Below are 20,629 nucleotides of genomic sequence, written 5' to 3'. Positions count from 1 at the left end.
ACATCAATTGAACATACAATTTACCTTAAAAGTATAAACCTGATTGAATTGATTTTCAGCAAATTTTTCAAGCAAAATCAAAGGAAAAATATTTCTCTCGTTTTGTCAACATTTCCTACAAAATAAAGAAACTAAATATTTTATTTTCATTCCTTTTCAGTTATGCTTACTTTGAAACATTTGCAATCATTTAATTGATCATTCAACACTTAAATTACAATTTAATTGTGATCATTTCAAGGTAAAAGTTTGACCTGAATTTGAGCTCATTGAGATTCTGTATCAACAGATGGCAGTAAAAACTAGGCGGGGTTAGAGGTGATCATGGTTACGGAATCAATGAGAGACTTGATTGCTAGGCGTAACCGTCAATAGTACTATGCTTTAGGTTGTCTGGTTGAAATTTCATTTTGAAAATTGGTTAATTGTGGATTGATTTCATGTTATTTTTTTCTTGTTTTTATTCTGTTTTATCTATCAGATCAACGAATAATTATCTAGTTTTTTTTATTTTATTTAGTGCAACTTCTACTCCACCAGGAAGCTAAATCATTTTTGGATATTTAGTGTGTGAGTGTGTGTTTGTATGTTTTTGTGGTGAGAGTGAAAAATGGAGGTCTCTAAAACCACAAGGAAAGCCAATGGAGATTTCAATATTTCTGCAGACAGTAATCAAAACAATGATCCATCCTCATCTGATTTAGCAGCCGATGATTATGCTATGAATCAAGTTAACAAACCTCCAGACATCGAGCAAGATCTCAAAGAGATGGAGAGACGTAAACGAGTTGAAATGGTTATTAATAGTCAATTGTTTAGGGAAGAGTTGGAAAGGATAATTGAATCACAAATTAATGAAGGTTATGCCCCGTCAAGTTTATCGGCACTTCAACAAGTTACTGAATTACTTTTACCCAATTCTGCGAAAAATTCGTCCTTAGTTAGATTCGGTTCCTCAGCGATACCCATCAATGATATACGAGGAGTTGATGCCTTTAATTATGCGAAAGGTGAAAAATTACTTCGCTGTAAACTCGCTGCTGTTTACCGTTTAGTTGACCTTTACGGTTGGTCTCAAAGCATTTACAATCACGTTTCTGTAAGTTTTCTTGTTTCACTCACTTTTCCTTCTTCACATTTGACTTACCATTGCACAGTGTTTACACTATGTTTCTATAATTACTTTGTTTATATATTAATGTGTTTATTTGCATCTTCATCTTTCTTTTTTAGGTGAGAGTTAGTCAGGACCAAGAGCATTTCTTATTGAACCCATTTGGTCTACAATACCATGAAGTTACAGCCTCATCTCTGCTCAAAGTAGATATGCAAGGAAATGTTATCAACCCGGGCTCCACAAATTTCGGATTTAATAGGTTGGTTGCACGAAAATTGATTGAATCATGTCATCTCTTGATATTTTTGTTGACCCTATTCTTTTTTTTCTATCTTTTATCATCAATTTTTGATGCTAATCATAATTTTCCATCCACTCATCTTCATCTTTTTTCAATTCACCTACCTTACTTTTCCTGACCTTGCTCTCTTTATTTTGTTTCTGTATCTATCTTTTTTTCTCTCATCTTTTTATTTTCTATCATCAGAGCCGGTTTTGTTCTGCATTCTGCGGTCCACTCAGCGAGACCCGACATCAAAGCGATTATTCACATCCATCATCCTACCTGTGTCGCTATTTCATCTATGAAATGTGGTTTATTAAAGATAAGTCAGGAATCAGCTATTATTGGGGATGTCAGCTATCACGAGTTCAAAGGGATTGTGATTGATCCCGATGAACGTGAATCCATCGCTCGTAATCTGGGTCCATTCAACAAGGTAATATTTTCCTCATTCCTTTTTTTATCTTTCTTATTAGCTGTTTTAATTTATGTTATGTCTTATGCCTGTGTAATACTGCTTTGAAAATCTTATTTAATGTTTGATTAAACTCCAGCTTTATCTAAGAGGAGAGCTTTTCGGGAGAAATAATTTGTTTACTAAGAAAACTTTCATTTCAAATGTCAATTTTAATCTTGTTATTGTTTTCTTAACCAACTTGAAATCATTCTTTAATCTTATGATAATTTTCTTTTCTTCTTGATAGGTTCTATTTTTAAGGAATCATGGAGTTCTGACCTGTGGTGAATCGATTGAGGAAGCTCTCCATTTGATGCAGAATGTGGTTCTTGCCTGTGAAACTCAGGTTAAAATTTCGTCCATTGGACTCGACAACATATACCAAATGACAAAAGAATCTGTTGATCAAGTCCGTAGTGTGGTCAAAAGTTCAGTTGCTAAAATTCATGGAACCGGCAAGATCGACGAAAACGAGGCAAACAAAGCAAAAACCCCTGAGGATGATGGTAAAGAAAAGCTTAGGAAATGGAAAGTCTGGGATCTTGAATTTGAAGCCCAAATGCGAATGCTTGACAATGCGGTAAATAAACTTATTCTTATCTTAGCGGTAATCTTAATGCTCTCTCCAATTTTCTCTCTTCACATGACTAAAGCTATTAACCTACCTTTTTTATTTTTACTTTTAATACAAGTGTTATTCCCATTATCCAATTTCATTATTAAATATTAATCTTGTTTTTGATTAACAGGGCTTCCGTACAGGATATATTTACAGACAACCTTTACTGCGCGCTGACCAACAACGACCAAAATATGATGTAGAAATACCTCCGGCAGCTACTTCTCTTCATCAATATTTTGAAGGTGACAAATGGTTGAGTCCATTGAAAAAGTTAGTCGACGGAAAAAAAACTCAAGACAAACTGAAATGGGTCAATTCACCAAATTCATACCAAAAAGTGGAAATCTCCGAAACCGGCACACTTGATCCCAAGAAAATTACCAAGGTACAAGGAACTTAACCCATCGCAAATCAGACACGCTCATACGCACGTAGACGCACGCAAACATACAAACAAACAAAATAGTGAAATCATAAGCCACTACATTGAAAAAACAGCGACCCTCCCTTACCTCTATCCCCAACGCTTAACTCTCTTTCCAAATTATCTGATAGTTTATGGTTAGCTTCAATCTTGAGTTTATATTTTGCATGGATGACAATCTAATTGGGTAGACAAAAAAATAACAATTATTTTATCCCTCATCTATCTTCTTCCCATCAAAGTCAATCTCATCCACAAATGATACTCATAATTGCTTGCTATACTCTTAATCTAATTAACCTTGTCCTCCCTCTTGATGATTTAATTTTTCCATTCATTTTAAAAAACTAAAAGGGCAGAGAGAAAAGTAGAGTAAATAAAAAAACGAGAGATCAAAGATGTAACGAATACATTTAATATTTGCGCAAGCTTAGATTATTCTAAAGATATTCCTCAATCTACTCTCCACCTACTCTAAGCTATTGTAACAATATTGTTCAGACAAGCCCAAAAAGTTACCCTAGATTATCTGCTTCAACTATTGATGTTGAAGCAAGACTAAAACTATCCATCTAGTCATAAACCTTGTCAGATAAATTTTCGGGTCCATCTCTTGTCATGATTATTAACCTAACTATCATGAAAAAAAAGTAACCCAACATTGATGTAATATCTAATCGAAAAGCATTTGCTTAAAATTTTTGGGTTTGGCTCAATATATTGTTACATTATATTATAGCAATTTGCATAAACATATTTCACCAAATTTATAAAACTTAATGATGTTGAGATGTTCCAATTTTCTTGCTAAGTTAACTTTTTTCTTGAACATGAAAAAAAATCAATCAGTCAAAGCAGTGAAGGAAAAAGCAAAAATGGTTGAAAGTAAATTAGCAACAAGAAAGAAGAAGAAAAAGAAGTACAAAAAATGATGGTAAAGGTTAACTGGTTTGCGCTTATTAAATTAATATGCAGCTTATGAAATCCTCTAACGATTAACGATGATAACAACAATGCTGATGATGATAATAATGGTCAAAGAATTTGCCTAACAAGGTTTCATATCGAAGATAAAAGTGATTGATGGTGAATTAGAGAGAGAGAATAAGTAATACAAAAAAGTTACCTCATATTTTTTACTTCTTCTTCTTCTTTTTCTTCCACCAGAAAGACTGACTTTAATTCAATGCATCAAGGATGTGTGTTCAAACTTTGCTACAGTACCTGTACTTCAAGATCCACCGCTAACATCAACAACCCCTATTTTACTCTCCTTTACTCTGGCCACTTCCCCTGTGCCTCTCACTCTTAAAGCTTCTTCAAAGTAACCACTAAAAGCACTAGCCGTGGCCATGATTCTCCCACTCATGTGCTACCTTTCATGACTCACAAAACATTCTCCTTCTCTCTCTCACTCTTTCTGATATACCTTGAAACCTGTTGCTTAAACTCACGAAATAATAGAATCAAAATTTGTTATTTTCTTAGTGGTTACTTCATTTTAAACCTACTCTTGTCAGTCCAAGTTTCTCCTTCACATTTTCACTCTCTCATTCACACTCTTCATCAGCTTATTCTTCCTCCCCTTTTCAGCTTTCCATCTTTCTCTTTCTCTCTTCCTTTTCCTTGTCTCTTTCTCCGTCATCCTAAAATGTCTCACCCGATTGATTTCAACGTTGCTATATCACCTACTCACACTTATTTAACGCTTAAATCAAAGCTATTCTCATAGACTAAAAAATTGCTGAAGAAGTTTTCTGATCTAGTCTCACTTTTCTTTCCTTTTCTCTTTCTCTCATCTACCTAATCAATATAAACTATCAATTTAATCGCATTTAATCAATTTTCCTTTTTCTCTTTTCCCTTTTCCATTCAAAATAATATTTTCCACTTAAGTTACTCAATAACTTATGTTATTCATTGAATGCCGCACCTTTCCCTTCACATTTTATTAGCTTCTTATTAGCTCTTCATTTATACTTTTTATTTGATTTAATTACATCACAATCTTTTCAGATAATTGTTCACTTTGTTTCACTTTAACTAGTCATTATAACATTTTATTTCAAAATTAATTCAAATATTTTGATAGATCGTTTATTTACCAATTACTAGCTTCTTCACCACGTATGTAATTTTCAGGCTGAAAACGTAAACATCAATAAGGCTTTTACTTTTTCTGATTCATTTGTTTGCTTTCTGTAAACCATTCACAAAACTATCCCAAAGAGCGTACTTTTACGCTCTTTTTTTGTTCATATAGAGATGATGTTTTTATCCACATCAACATCATCATCTTCAGCAACCACAACAATAGCAATAATCATAATGGCACGATGATTTAACTGTTACCTTTCATAACAATACATTGCCAACCATGATTATAACTAGATTTTGATTATCATGGCCTCTCCTTTTTGCTTTTTTTGCGCTTCTACTACTTTTACTTGAACACTATTTTCCCCTTTTTCCCTATCCTTGTCGTCCTCAATCCTCAACTCATCCTAAACCTGAACAACAATAATAATTATAATAACAACAACAATCATAATAATCATGGCTATAATAACGGTTAATGATTGAAACCAAATTTCCAAACTATTCTCATCATGAAACTTTTTTTTGTCTCATTCTATTGTTTCCTCTTCTTCTCTCTCATTCTCTATCGATCTCAAATAATAATAAAAAAGACATAAATATGATCAACCTGTCTGAATTATTATATTATTATTTATCTTTTTTAAATTTTATTAATTCTTTTCATTTTATCTCTTTCAGTGGGTTCAAGACTCTTCACCTTCACATAGTAATCCAGTTAAAATTGATAATCATCATCAATTTGTGCCTGTTAATGTGGATCCTGGCGAGTTTAAGCGAAGACAGAAAGAGGTTTGATCTTTCAATATCAATAAACTTACACATAGATTCAGTGTTGGTGGTTTATTTTACAAACATGGAGCAAGTTACAAACAGAAAAGTTAAAGACACATTTAATAGGATGATGATGCTTGCCTCTGTAAAAATATAAGAATGTGGAAGACGATGTTGAAGAAGAAGGCAAAGAATTAGGGCGTTGGCATTCATACCCTGAACAAACTCAGTTTCAAAAGCTCTCTATCTCAATTTTATCACATATATTCTTGTTATACTTGTTTTCCTCTCTCTTTTACTCTTTCTTTCTTGATTCCTTCTTCTTGTTTTTCATCTATCTGGCTTGCTATACTCTGACCTCAATTTTTCTTGTTGAATCCTAAGGGTTTGTTCAACTTGAAAAAAGAGTCCAAGGCCATAAAATGAAAGACAAAAACTGATAATCTAATGGATTTAGGAAATCATGATTCGTCTGGAATATTTTTTGATCAGTCTCAGTTTTTTGAAGTAACTTTTCATTCCACACTTTCAACACATAACTTCCTACATTTTATTCTCACTCTCACCTCAACTACTGTTTCGTTTGTCACATCCAGACAATAATGCTCCATGTAATTAATTAACTAATCAATATTTCATTTTGATACTCTTTTCCAGATGAAACAAGTTAGGATGCAAAATAAAATATCTGGTGGTCCACAAAGTCATATTTTGGAAGGTGGTACCTGGGAAGAATTAAATAAACGTCAAAGTGGAGATGAAACTGATCATGTAGTTCTTGTTGGAGCAGCATCTAAAGGCATTATTCAACGTGAATACCAACACAATGCAACCGTTTATAAGAGTGCATATGCCAAAAATCCATTCGACAATGTTTCCGACCAAGAACTGGATGAATATAAAAAGTACATTGAGAAAAAACAGAGAGGAGAACCAGGTTAGAATTTAAATCAACTGAACCCAAGCTCAACAATCAGATTTTTTCTCTCTTTCTAACTCTTTCTCACTTCTCTTTCATGGTTATCACAATATTAGTTGACGATGTCCCTGACCGTTTCAGACACCTTTTATTGGAACCAGTGGCGGAACACATGAACGAGGATCAAATAACTAGTCCTGTTGAACAAATTTCTAAATCTCCTCAATCCCCACTCTCTGATGAAGGTAAACAATCTTTTTCAGGTCAAATTTTTAATCTTACTCAACATATTATATTTTCATCATTTTTTCATCTTAAAATATTTAATCGACTTAAAATGGAAACTTGGAGACTACACTTTCCCTTAGCACCAATCAACTCAAACAAGGAAAATGATTTTATTTTGTCTTCTCTCCAGTGTCAGAGTATTATAAATTGTCTGAGTATTATGTCTAAATGATAAGCCAAGTCGTAATTTAATTCAGTATTCTTGATTAGACCTTGCAATCAAAGCAAAATGTAGTATATTTTTTTAAATTAGTGAAGTTGAATTACTTTCCGATTCATCAATTGACTAAGGTTCACATTTTTCTTGATTTTCATTTCTTTTTCTTCTCTTTTTTCTCAACCAAACAAAAAAAACATTGATAAACCCACAAAAAATTTCAATGAAAGCCTCCAAATCTCTATTGAACCATTCAAAATCTTCAGATCTTCAGATAATTATCACACCAAGTCCTGATGGTTAGTTTTCAATTTTATTACTTAATTTTACTTTCGTTGGCTTGAGTTCATTTTTAATAACTTGCAACCTGTTGATGTCATTTCTGGAACATAACTTTCCTTTTGATTACATAGAAATTTATTTCTTCAACAATTACACAAAGTAACTAATCTTGTTCTCACAGACTAACATCACAATTAAGTTTGCTTGCATTCAATTTTGAAGCTCCATCTAATTTCCAAGTGTTTTTTTCTGCAACAATAACAGCAACAACAACAATACAATTGAAACAAAAGCTTTCCAATATGTTGAAAAAAAACAATCGCTTGTTTGATATTTTTCAACATTACACGACATTAATCTTAGCCTTATACTATTCACAATCAAGTTTTGAAAAATGTTTAAACCATTTTTTACCTTAAATTGCTGCTCATTTTCTGGGTAACAAACATACAACAACATACAATCATCTGGCATGAAAAGCTGCTTCAATTTCCATTTTCCTTTGCTTTCTAACTGTTTAGTTACTTTTACCTTGATCATCATTTTTCTCTCTTCCTATTTCTCTTTCTCTTCATCTCATTAGACTCTAAAAACAGCAATAATCGTGTGCATCGCTCACATTCAGCGCGGCTTGCTGCACAAGGTAATAACAATAATACTAAGAAATTAACTCTTCTCTTCTTTTTCTTCCCTTTCCTCTCTTCTCTTCTCCACCATCGCCATTATCATCATTATCATCATAAACATTACCATCTTCACTTTCACCAACCTGTTTCACCGTTTAATCAAATACTATCATTATAAACACCAAACAAAAACACACCACCTTACTAATATAAACTTCACCATGCAATAATCTCTCAACTAATTCACTGCAATTAACACTTCAATAAACCACCTCGGTCACTCATCATTTTCAGAATTTTCGGAGTCTCGTAAAACTGAAGGTATATTTACTTTACCAAATTAGTATTTCATTTTTATTACAATTTTACATTTATTTTACCTTATATTGTCCAATCAATATAGCTTTTGTTAGCTTTACCTGTTGAGTCTATTTAATTTTTGTCTTGCACAGCATATCAACATTATTGGTATTTTACGTTAACAATTTTTATTTTTACTCCTCAAAACCCGTTTAATATTCCCATATCAATACCAATGATGATTTAGTGGTATTTTGCTCAAACATGATCCTCATCTAATCCTAAACTTATGCTTATTTTGTTTGCTTATTTCACACCATCAGTTGACAGACATTATATTTCATTGTCAGTTAATTTATCAACCATATAATATTTAACATGTAATATAAATATTACTTTCAGTTTATTTCCTATTTTCTGTTATCCAATCAATGGAAACATTCACATAGTCAAAGAAACATCGTCTATTATACATTTTATTTACTCACAACTCTTTCACTCTTTTTTTATCAAGATAAATCATAGATTATTTTAAACTAGTTTAAAATCATTAATTGCCTGAAATGCTTATATTCACACTTGAATGTAAAAAGTGCCAATTAACAATGAAAGGGATCATTCAAATGTCAATTCCTCATCCTTATCCTCATCTTCACCCAACCCAATCCTTTGCTTTTACATCCCTATCATCATCATTATCATCATCAACAACATCAACATCATAAATTTCAGAATCGCTCCTTTTCTTGTCCTTTTTTTCCATGCTTTTCTTGCTTTCTCTTTACAAACTGTCCATGCCCAATCTTTGAAAACTTATTGTCATAAATTATTGTGCATGCTTTAATTGAATGTTATATTTTTTGCACGTCTTTCTTTCTTTCTCTATTTGCATCTTGGCTTGTCTTCATAGCTGCCGAAGATAATTACTTTGCTCGTCGATTTAAATCTGAACGTAAACCCAAATATAGTACGAGTAAGTTTTTGTTTTCCCAGAATGTTTCATTTCATTTTCAATTTAGCATCTAACAAATTTTTCCTTTTTAATTATCTCAATCTGAATCTTGCCTATTCTAATCTTTACTTTTTCTTTATAATTTTTTGTCTCTTCTACTCAATAGGTGATACTGCCGTAAATGGAGAGGAAAAATTAGGTGATGTTTCTGGAGCCTCAAGGAGTAGCAAAGAGGTGCGTATTTCTTGTTATTTCCGTCCTTTTTGTCGTTTTTTGTCATCAACTCACAATTTCCTTCTTATTTTTTTCATCTAATTTCAGGGTTCTCCGGTTAAAGATTTGTCAGAAGATAAATCATCATCTAAAAAGGATAAAAAGAAGAAAGGAATACGGACACCATCTTTCTTGAAGAAGAAGAAGCACAAGAAAGAAAAAGAATTGGCTTAACTTTCTAACAATTTTATTTGACAACAAAGATATACAAACATACAAAATGGAACTGGTGAAAATTGTGTAACCCTTTTAGTTGTTGACAGGATAATCACGAGATTACCGTACGATTATTACCTTACGAGTTGTGATTCACGGCAGCTTTCGGCTTATTGCACAATTAAGCTAATGTTCGAGTGACAATTGCTATTAATTGTTATGGAGCCCTTCCTAATTCCCGGTCCTTTGGTGTAACATATACACATCAATTTCATCAGCTGTACAACCACTTCCCTCTGCGACAAATTTATCAATCAACTCATGAATCACATTTTGATGATGTTTAGGTCTCAAAATAATCTTTTTTTCCTCCCCAAATTATGGTAATAACTTTAGTTGACATTTCAACGATGTTCATTCGCGTCGAAATATAACTTTCAATTGGACAGCTTACTTTTCAACACGAATGGTGATTAAATTATCTTCAACGCTCTTGCAAATCTATACCAACAATTTTCCAACAACAATGTCAATTGTCTCACCGAAAATTCTGTACTTTCCGGCAGCATAAACAATGATCTGCGTATTTTATCAGCTAAAATAAAGTACGGCAGGATTTTTGGCACCTGTAACTAGCTTCCCCATTTCAATGTCTGCAAATTAAAATTGAAATTTTAAATATTAACCAACACATTGAGTTGATTAAAACTTATAATGCCCTAATATACAAATATAATCCATATCCATATTAATCCATCGATACTAATTTTCACTGAAAGATGAAAACAGATCGAAAATGAAGAAGAAAACAATGAAACGAAGCATTTTTAAGGACTGAATTTTTAAGCAGAAAACAATTGTACATTAAAAAATAAGCTTCGCATTCTGTTCTAAATTATGTTATCTTTTTTATAAGTAAAATTCGAGTTTAATAGAATAATTAGCCATGGGTTCTTGAAAAGTAAGGATATGATAAGATTACTGCTCCTCCAGCTATACGCCATTTGCAAATCGGGATCAGGTACGGCTCGATGTTCATAGACCTTATTGTACTTATCTGATTTCCAGTGTAAAGCTGTCGATATTTTTGTTCACCATATTTAATTACTTCTATTCGTCGATTCAAAAAATTTCTGCCATTGATATGTTGACAATAAGAAGGTGTGCATTGATCATCATCAAAATTTGAACGATGGTGCAACCATAAATTCACACGGAATGGAGGCTCTCTATCCTGGAAACTTATAGAAACTGCATAACAATCACCATCATTGAAACATTTCAAATAATCCAATTCATCATATTCTGGTGGGTCTTGTCTTTCTATATTATCAACAGCAAAAACAGATACATCTAGATGCTGCGAATACGGCTCCTGATACTCTGTTAAACAACCATGAATTTTATTCAATGGTATTCCTGTTATCGATGCAAGCTATTCAAGATATAATCAGAAAATATTTACGTAAAGTTCATTCCAAAGTGAACATCAAAAGAAAATACGAAAATTTAATGAACATACTTGTTGTAAAAATTGTCGCCCTACATCTAGACCATCTGACCAGTCTAACAAAAGATCATGATAATCTTCACCAGCAACCTTTACTTTGATAGTAACTATTATAAATTACATTGAATTGATCATCACTTTACAAATGCAAAATATTATCAAGAAATAGATGCTAATAAACTTACTTTTATCTGGAGCGTAGCTCTTGCATCTGGGGCAATAAGATTTACTTTGCATATTTCTCCTGAATATTCCTTTAAAAGAATAGAAACATAAATATTATTGTTTAGATAATAAATCCGTTGGAAAATTCACCTTAGAAATGTTGATAAATAAATGAACCACAAAATTCAACCCGAGTTCTAACAGAAAGAATCTCGACTTAATTCAAAGATGAAAATAAAGATTCAAAACTTTGTCTTTGAAACATAAAAACCAACCTAGAATCAAGTTTAGCCTAATGAGCGCGAGATTAGATTTTTGGGTTTAAGGCGCATATTTCAAAACGACGCTGCAAAAGCCTTTAATTTCGTAAGTAAATTCAGCAAATTGAGTAAATTAATTTATGTATCTTTCGATGAGTCTTCATACCTACTAGTTTTAATTGCTAGTCAATTTGAAACAATCGGTTGTTTTAGGTTGTTACTTAATAGGCACAATCAACACAATTATCAAATTCATGCACAGATTCATCAAAGATTTCTCTATTGAACAGTTTTCGAGAAAACCAGTCAAACCGATCGTTTTTAATGATCATGAGAGTTAACGAGCTGAAACTTAATATTTATCCATGAACATGGTAAATCACATCATGAATTGAATAATTTATCGATTCTCGTGATATCATCTACAATCATAATTCTTTACCAAACATAAAGTTTATGGGCTATAACAGTATATGACTGAATAGCGAATTAAATCTGAACTAATTCATTCAATAATGAAGATCCTTCTAACGCATGAGTTCTGTGGTTAGTAATTCAAGTTTCAAAGCTGACCACATAAGTAATCCATGCTATAACTTTTTTTTCTATGATCTTGAATGATTTGTTATTTCAATATATTATAGCCCATAGTGAAATCTAATATTTGAACATGATTGATGATACCGTTACCGAAATACTGAGGCTCAGAGTTTTTAGATCAATGTCCAGAATAAGAGAATTGTTGAAAATTGAAAAAAATGTTCGGTCAGTGATGTTACCAACAATTTTTACGGACGAATAATAAAAAGGACGAATTAGTGAAATCATTTTAAAATGAGCTTTCTTTGTTAAGTAAAATTATTTATATTTATCGTGAGTATAATTAAGTGAATAAAATTGAATGCAATGATTAGCCGTGAGTTCGTGGATAGTAAGGATGAAAGAACCTCTCATAGACTCGAGATGAGCACCTTGGCTCCATGTACGGCTGAATGCCCATAGACCTTATCGTACTTCTTGCATCTCCATCCCAAAACTCTCCAAATTTTGGTTCACCATATTTAATGATTTCTGCCCGTCGATTCAAAAAATCTCGGCCATTGATATGCTGACAATACTGAGCTGTACATTGATTGTCATCGAAACTTGAACGATTGTACAAAAAAAAATTTACGTGGAATGGAGGCTCATAATTATCGAAAGACATTTCAAGTGCATAGCAATCACCATCATTTAAAATTTTCAGATGATTAAAGTCATAATATCTATTTGGAGTATTTCTTCTATTGAAAAAAAACTCCACACGATCAGAATCAGGATAGCATTTGATCACAAGCCTGTTCATTTTATAAATTGGTATTCCTATTATAGATGCAAGCTATTGAAGGCATAATCAGAAAATATTTACGTTAAGTTTAGTCAGTAGTGAAAGTCAAAATGAAATATAAAATAAAATGAACATACTTGGCGAAATATTTGTCGACCTACATCTTCCCTGTCTGACCAATCTAACAAAAGATCATGATAATCTTCACCAGCAATCTTTACTTTGATAGTAACTATTTTAAGTATTATAAATTACATTGAATTAATCATCACTTTACAATTTTTATTTACAATTATCAATAAATAGATGTTAATAAACTTACTTTTATCTGGAGTATCAGTATTTTCCATATTTCTCATTGGATATTTCCTTAAAAGAATAGAAACATAATTATTGTTGTTTGGACAATAAATCAGTTGGAAACTTTACCTCCGAAATGTTGATAAATGAATGAACCTCAAAATTTAAATTATGTTTAGTCAAAATAAACTTAAACTTGAGCAGAAAGAATCTCGACTTGATTGAAAGATGAAAACAAGGATTCAAAACTTTGTATAATAAACCTAAAAACCAACTCTAGAGTCAAGTTTAGACCAATGAGCTCAAGATCATTTCTAGATTTTAAGGCGCATACTTCAAAACGCCACTGACAAAGCCTTTAATTTTGTAAAAAAACCAGTACATTGTGTATATTAAGTAAATTTATCTATTAATCTTTCTACGAGTTTTCATTGCTAGTCAATTTGGTGCTTATTTTCATCATCAACAACATCAACATCATAAAGGATGAGGACCAAAAGAATAGGGAAAACTGCCCAAAAATTAGAATATGTTCAAAGTTTCGCACAAAGTTGTAAAATTCTACGCCCATTCAAAAAATTGATGTTATTTTTCGATGCGATAAATAGTTTTCCAGTTATCGGCTGACAAAAGATGAAATGTAGAAAATGACCTGAATCAGTTTTGAATGACAAACCCTTTTGAATATTTTATACATAATTGACTGTCCTCTATCCAAAAAATATATCAGCAAATTGATACCATCCTGACTTCTACGATTTTTCTGATAACGCTCGATATTTTTTGCGGTTTCGACCCTTTTGCCCAGTAAATAGTTTTGAATGACAAACCCTTTTGAATATTTTATACACAATTGACTGTCCTCTATCCAAAAAATATATCAGCAAATTGATATCATCCTGACTTCTACGATTTTTCTGATAACGATCTGATAGGAGGACATCCAGATGAGATACATCTTCTTCAGTATCAGAAGATGGATTATAAATCGATGCATCAGAATCTGATGAGGAGTCATCTTCAACTTCGTCGCCTTCATCACTGGTAGAATTATCGCTTGAATTTTCATTCTCTCTATCAATCTCATCATCGTTACTGCTAAAAAATATGAAAAGATAATTATTTGCTGTTGATGATGATATCAATATGCTGATATATTTTTTGGATAGAGGACAGTCAATTGTGTATAAAATATTCAAAAGGGTTTGTCATTCAAAACTATTTACTGGGCAAAAGGGTCGAAACCGCAAAAAATATCGAGCGTTATCAGAAAAATCGTAGAAGTCAGGATGGTATCAATTTGCTGATATATTTTTTGGATAGAGGACAGTCAATTATGTATAAAATATTCAAAAGGGTTTGTCATTCAAAACTGATTCAGGTCATTTTCTACATTTCATCTTTTGTCAGCCGATAACTGGAAAACTATTTATCGCATCGAAAAATAACATCAATTTTTTGAATGGGCGTAGAATTTTACAACTTTGTGCGAAACTTTGAACATATTCTAATTTTTAGGCAGTTTTGGTCTTCATCCTTTCAGAATCGCTCCTTTTCTTGTCCTTTTTTTCCATGCTTTTCTTGCTTTCTCTTTACAAACTGTCCATGCCCAATCTTTGAAAACTTATTGTCATAAATTATATTGCATGCTTTAATTGAATGTTATATTTTTTGCACGTCTTTCTTTCTTTCTCTATTTGCATCTTGGCTTGTCTTCATAGCTGCCGAAGATAATTACTTTGCTCGTCGATTTAAATCTGAACGTAAACCCAAATATAGTACGAGTAAGTTTTTGTTTTCCCAGAATGTTTCATTTCATTTTCAATTTAGCATCTAACAAATTTTTCCTTTTTAATTATCTCAATCTGAATCTTGCCTATTCTAATCTTTAATTTTTCTTTATAATTTTTTGTCTTCTTAGGTGATACTGCCGTAAATGGAGAAGAAAAATTAGGTGATGTTTCTGGAGCCTCAAGGAGTAGCAAAGAGGTGCGTATTTCTTGTTATTTCCGTCCTTTTCGTCGTTTTTCTCATCAACTCACAATTTCCTTCTTATTTTTTTCATCCAATTTCAGGGTTCTCCGGTTAAAGATTTGTCAGAAGATAAATCATCATCTAAAAAGGATAAAAAGAAGAAAGGAATACGGACACCATCTTTCTTGAAGAAGAAGAAGCACAAGAAAGAAAAAGAATTGGCTTAACTTTCTAACAATTTTATTTGACAACAAAGATATACAAACATACAAAATGGAACTGGTGAAAATTGTGTAACCCTTTTAGTTGTTGACAGGATAATCACGAGATTACCGTACGATTATTACCTTACGAGTTGTGATTCACGGCAGCTTTCGGCTTATTGCACAATTAAGCTAATGTTCGAGTGACAATTGCTATTAATTGTTATGGAGCCCTTCCTAATTCCCGGTCCTTTGGTGTAACATATACACATCAATTTCATCAGCTGTACAACCACTTCCCTCTGCGACAAATTTATCAATCAACTCATGAATCACATTTTGATGATGTTTAGGTCTCAAAATAATCTTTTTTTCCTCCCCAAATTATGGTAATAACTTTAGTTGACATTTCAACGATGTTCATTCGCGTCGAAATATAACTTTCAATTGGACAGCTTACTTTTCAACACGAATGGTGATTAAATTATCTTCAACGCTCTTGCAAATCTATACCAACAATTTTCCAACAACAATGTCAATTGTCTCACCGAAAATTCTGTACTTTCCGGCAGCATAAACAATGATCTGCGTATTTTATCCGCTAAAATAAAGTACGGCAGGATTTTTGGCACCTGTAACTAGCTTCCCCATTTCAATGTCTGCAAATTAAAATTGAAATTTTAAATATTAACCAACATACTTATAAAACTGATAATGCCCTATCAAATATGAAAATATAATCCATATCCATATTTATTCATCAATACTAAGTTTCACTAAAAGATGAAAACAGATGCAAAGATGAAGAAGAAAACAATTCTTAAGAACTGTTTTAAAAATTGAAACAGAAAACAATTATACATTCAAAATAAGCTTCGCATTCTTAATAATGCTATCTTTATTCAAGTAAAATTCAGCTATAATAGAATAATTAGCCATGGGTTCGTGGAAAGTAAGGATATGATTCGAATACTTCTCCTGCAGCTATACTTAATTTGCAAATCGGTCTCAGGTACGGATCAATACCCATAGACCTTATTGTACTCATCTGATTTCCAGTGTAAAGCTGTCGATATTTCGATTCGACGTGTTTAATGATTTCTATTCGTCGATTCAAAAAATCTCTGCCATTGATATGTTGACAATAAGCAGGTGTGCATTGATTATCATCAAAATTTGAATGATGGTGCAACCATAAATTCACACGAAATGGAGGCGCTCCATCCACTAACATAGCAACTGCAAAACAATCACCATCATTTAAAAGTTTCAAATCATCCAATTCAGCATATTCTGCTGGACTTTGTCTTTCTCCATTAACAACATGAAAAAAATCTAGACGATATTGTTCATATGGATTCAGATACTCTGTTAGACAACAATGAATTTTATTCAGTGGTATTCCTGATATCGATGCAAGCTATTAAATATATAATCAGAAAATATTTACGTTAAGTTTGGTCTAAAGTGAAAGTTAAAATGAAATACAAAATTGCTGAACATACTTGTTGTAAAAACTGTAGACCTACGTCTAGACCATCTGACCAATCTATTAAAACATCATGATAATCTTCACCAGCAACCTTTACTTTGATAGTAACTATTAAAAATTACATTGAATTAATCATCATAAGAAATAGATGTAAATAAACTTACTTTTATCTGGAGTAATAGTTGCTTTGCATCTGGAGCAGTAAGAATTTCTTTGCATATTTCTCCTGAATATTCCCTTTAAAAGAATAGAAACATAACTATTATTGTTCGAACAATAAATCAGTTGAAAACTTTACCTCCGAAATGTTGATAAATAAATGAACCACGAAATTAAACCCGAGTTCTAACAGAAAGAATCTCAACTTAATTTGAAGATGAAAATAAAGATTCAAAACTTTGTCTTTGGAACATAAAAACCAACCTAGAATCAAGTTTAGACTAATGAGCGCCAGATCAGATTTTTGGGTTTAAGGCGCATATTTTAAAACGATGCTGCAAAAGCCTCCAATTTCGTAAGTGAATTTATTTATGTACTTTCGACGAGTCTTAATTGCCTACTAGTTTTAATTGCTAGTCAATTTGAAACAATCGGTTGTTTTAGGTTGTTTCTTAATAGACAAAATAAACACAATTATCAAATTTATGCACAGATTCCTCAAAGATTTCTCTATTGAACAGTTTTCGAGAAAATCAGTCAAACCGATCGCTTTTAATGATCATGAGAGTTAACGAGCTGAAACTTAATATTTATCCATGAAAATGGTGGATCACATCATGGTTTGAATGATTTAATTATTAATCAATTCTTCTCAAACATTTTTCTTGATTTAGGTCACTGACCTCGAAACTTTGAGTCGCGATATTTCGAGATTGTACCAAACATAAGTTTTATGGGCTATAACAGCATATGACTGAATAGCACATCAAATCTGAAATAATTCATTCAATAATGAAGATCCTTCTAACGCATAAGTTTTGTGTTTATTAAATCAAGTTTCAAAGCTGGCCACATAAGTAATCCATGCTATAACTTTTCTTTGTAGGATCTTGAATGATTCAATATTTCAATATATTATAGCCCATAGTGAAATCAAATCTTTGACCATGAATAATGATACCATTACCGAAATACTGAGGCTTAAATTTTATAAGTCGATGGCCAAGATTAAGAGAACTGTTGATAAATTGAAAAAAATGTTCGGTCAGTGATGTTACCAACAATTTTCACGGACGAATAATAAATTGGACAAATTAGTGGCATCATTTTAAAATGAGCTTTCTCTGTTGTGTAAAATTGTTTAATCTTTATCATGAGTATAATTAAGTGAATAAAGTCAAATGTAATAATTAGCCGTGAGTTCGTGGATAGTAAGGATGACGAGGCCTATCATAGAATTGAAATGAGCAGATTGGGTCCATGTATGGCTGTATGCCCATAGACCTTATCGTACTTCTTGTATCTCCATCGTAATACTCTCCATATTTTGGTTCACCATATTTAATGATTTCTATTCGTCGATTCAAGAAAGCTCTGCCATTGATATGTTGACAATACGAAGGTGTGCATTGATCGTCATCAAAATTTGAACGATGGTACAACCATAAATTCACACGAAATGGAGGCTCTCTATTCTGGAATAACATAGAAAGTGCAAAACAATCACCATCTCTTAAAAGTTTCAAATCATCCAATTCTGATGGGCTTTGTCTTTTTTCATTAACAACAGGAAAAACAGCTAGACGATACTGTTCATATGGATCCTGATACTCTGTTAGACAACCATGAATTTTATTCAATGGTATTCCTGTTATCGATGCAAGCTATTAAATATATAATCAGAAAATATTTACGTTAAGTTTAGTCAAAAGTGAACAAAAGAAAATACAAAATTAAATGAACATACTTGTTGTAAAAATTGAAGACCTACATCTTCACTGTCTGACCAATCTATCAAAACATCATGATAATCTTCACCAGCAACCTTTACTTTGATGGTAACTATTGTAAATTATATTAAATTAATTATCATTTTCAAAATATTATCAATAAATAGATGTTAATAAACTTACTTTTATCTGGAGTAATAGTTGCTCTGCATCTGGTGCAGTAAAAATTACTTTGCATATTTCTCCTGAATATTCCCTTTAAAAGAATAGAAACATAACTATTATTGTTCGAACAATAAATCAGTTGAAAACTTTACCTCCGAAATGTTGATAAATAAATGAACCACGAAATTAAACCCGAGTTCTAACAGAAAGAATCTCGACTTGATTTAAAGATGAAAATAAAGACTCAAAACTTTGTCTTTGAAACATAAAAACCAACCTAGAATCAAGTTTAGCCTAATGAGCGCGAGATCAGATTTTTGGGTTTAAGGCGCATATTTTAAAACGACGCTGCCATAGCCTTTAATTTCGTAAGTAAATTCAGTATATTGCGTAAATTTATTTATGTACTTTCGACAAGTTTTCAATGAGTAGCAAAGAGGTACGTATTTCTTGTTATTTCCGTCCTTTTCGTCGTTTTTCTGATCCACTCACAATATACTTTTTATTTTTTTATCTAATTTCAGGGTTCTGCTGGGAAAGATTTGTCAGACCACATCCCTCTGCGACACATTTATCAATCAACGCATGAATCACATTTTGATGATGTTTAGGTCTCAAAATAATCTTTTTTTCTCCCTCAAATTATGGTAATAAACTTTAGTTGACATTTCAACGATGTTCATTCGCGTCGAAATATAACTTTCAATTGGACAGCTTACTTTTCAACATGAATGGTGATTAAATTATCTTCAACGCTCTTGCAAATCTATACCAACAATTTTCCAACAACAATGTCAATTGTCTCACCGAAAATTCTGTACTTTCCGGCAGCATAAACAATGATCTGCGTATTTTATCCGCTAAAATAAAGTACGGCAGGATTTTTGGCACCTGTAACTAGCTTCCCCATTTCAATGTCTGCAAATTGAAATTGAAATTTTAAATATTAACCAACACACTGAGTTGATTAAAACTTAAAATGCACTAATATACAAATATAATCCATATCCATATTAATCCATCGATACTAATTTTCACTGAAAGATGAAAACAGATCAAAGATGAAGAAGAAAACAATGAAACGAAGCATTTTTAAGGACTGAATTTTTGAGCAGAAAACAATTGTACATTAAAAAATAAGCTTCGAATTCTGTCTTGAATTATGTTATCTTTTTTATAAGTAAAATTCGAGTTTAATAGAATAATTAGCCATGGGTTCTTGAAAAGTAAGGATATGATAAGATTACTGCTCCTCCAGCTATACGCCATTTGCAAATCGGTCTCAGGTACGGCTCGATGTTCATAGACCTTATTGTACTTATCTGATTTCCAGTGTAAAGCTGTCGATATTTTTGTTCACCATATTTAATTACTTCTATTCGTCGATTCAAAAAATCTCTGCCATTGATATGCTGACAATAAGAAGGTGTGCATTGATCATCATCAAAATTTGAATGATGGTGCAACCATAAATTCACACGGAATGGAGGCTCTCTATCCTGGAAACTTGTAGAAACTGCATAACAATCACCATCATTGAAACATTTCAAATAATCCAATTCATCATATTCTGGTAGGTCTTGTCTTTCTATATTATCAACAGCAAAAACAGATACA

The 20,629-nt window shown here is 32.1% G+C and overlaps 4 protein-coding genes and 1 long non-coding RNA gene across 15 annotated transcripts; 1 reads left to right on the top strand and 4 right to left on the bottom strand.

Annotated features, from left to right (window-relative positions):
* Positions 1-383: 383 nt before the first annotated feature.
* On the top strand, positions 384-16,157 carry hts (adducin 1-like protein hts). 11 transcript variants are annotated; one of them, XM_015926323.3, is made up of 12 exons: positions 384-1,099; positions 1,234-1,376; positions 1,605-1,836; positions 2,105-2,437; positions 2,607-2,864; positions 5,682-5,792; positions 6,432-6,711; positions 6,810-6,938; positions 8,341-8,367; positions 9,257-9,319; positions 9,465-9,532; positions 9,620-10,412. In XM_015926323.3, the coding sequence occupies exons 1-12, from the start codon at positions 611-613 to the stop codon at positions 9,743-9,745; spliced, it is 2,259 nt and encodes a 752-aa protein (XP_015781809.1). In that variant the 5' UTR covers positions 384-610; the 3' UTR covers positions 9,746-10,412. The 11 variants fall into 11 exon arrangements, 10 of the variants coding, with proteins under 10 accessions (XP_015781809.1, XP_015781808.1, XP_089123422.1 ...); XM_015926322.3 differs by lacking the exon at positions 8,341-8,367 and adding an exon at positions 8,004-8,063; XR_016198572.1 differs by lacking the exon at positions 9,257-9,319 and having other exon boundaries at positions 8,004-8,367.
* On the bottom strand, positions 10,552-11,677 carry LOC107359764 (uncharacterized). Its single transcript, XM_015926332.3, has 4 exons — positions 11,553-11,677; positions 11,423-11,491; positions 11,250-11,344; positions 10,552-11,162 (listed from the first exon to the last, which is right to left on the bottom strand). The coding sequence occupies exons 2-4, from the start codon at positions 11,472-11,474 to the stop codon at positions 10,668-10,670; spliced, it is 642 nt and encodes a 213-aa protein (XP_015781818.1). The 5' UTR covers positions 11,475-11,491; positions 11,553-11,677; the 3' UTR covers positions 10,552-10,667.
* On the bottom strand, positions 12,487-13,545 carry LOC107359765 (uncharacterized). The gene is made up of 4 exons (XM_025160234.2): positions 13,419-13,545; positions 13,312-13,358; positions 13,127-13,221; positions 12,487-13,040 (listed from the first exon to the last, which is right to left on the bottom strand). The coding sequence occupies exons 2-4, from the start codon at positions 13,346-13,348 to the stop codon at positions 12,573-12,575; spliced, it is 600 nt and encodes a 199-aa protein (XP_025016002.2). The 5' UTR covers positions 13,349-13,358; positions 13,419-13,545; the 3' UTR covers positions 12,487-12,572.
* A 164-nt stretch (positions 16,158-16,321) lies between the features above and the next one.
* Positions 16,322-17,360, bottom strand: LOC107359382 (uncharacterized). The gene is made up of 4 exons (XM_089267299.1): positions 17,257-17,360; positions 17,123-17,195; positions 16,972-17,066; positions 16,322-16,886 (listed from the first exon to the last, which is right to left on the bottom strand). The coding sequence occupies exons 2-4, from the start codon at positions 17,175-17,177 to the stop codon at positions 16,398-16,400; spliced, it is 639 nt and encodes a 212-aa protein (XP_089123425.1). The 5' UTR covers positions 17,178-17,195; positions 17,257-17,360; the 3' UTR covers positions 16,322-16,397.
* Positions 17,361-18,252: 892 nt separating this feature from the next.
* On the bottom strand, positions 18,253-18,953 carry LOC149093853 (uncharacterized). The gene is made up of 2 exons (XR_016198570.1): positions 18,865-18,953; positions 18,253-18,781 (listed from the first exon to the last, which is right to left on the bottom strand). It is a non-coding gene; the product is annotated as an uncharacterized LOC149093853 (long non-coding RNA).
* Between the last annotated feature and the right edge of the window lie 1,676 nt (positions 18,954-20,629).

Source organism: Tetranychus urticae, chromosome 2 (assembly GCF_039701765.1).
Source record: "Tetranychus urticae isolate SD_2017Ah chromosome 2, NJAU_TeUrti_SD_1.0, whole genome shotgun sequence".
Lineage (NCBI taxonomy): Eukaryota > Metazoa > Arthropoda > Arachnida > Trombidiformes > Tetranychidae > Tetranychus > Tetranychus urticae.
The sequence above is the reverse complement of the archived record's forward strand: the minus strand, read 5'-3'. Positions and strand labels throughout refer to the sequence as shown.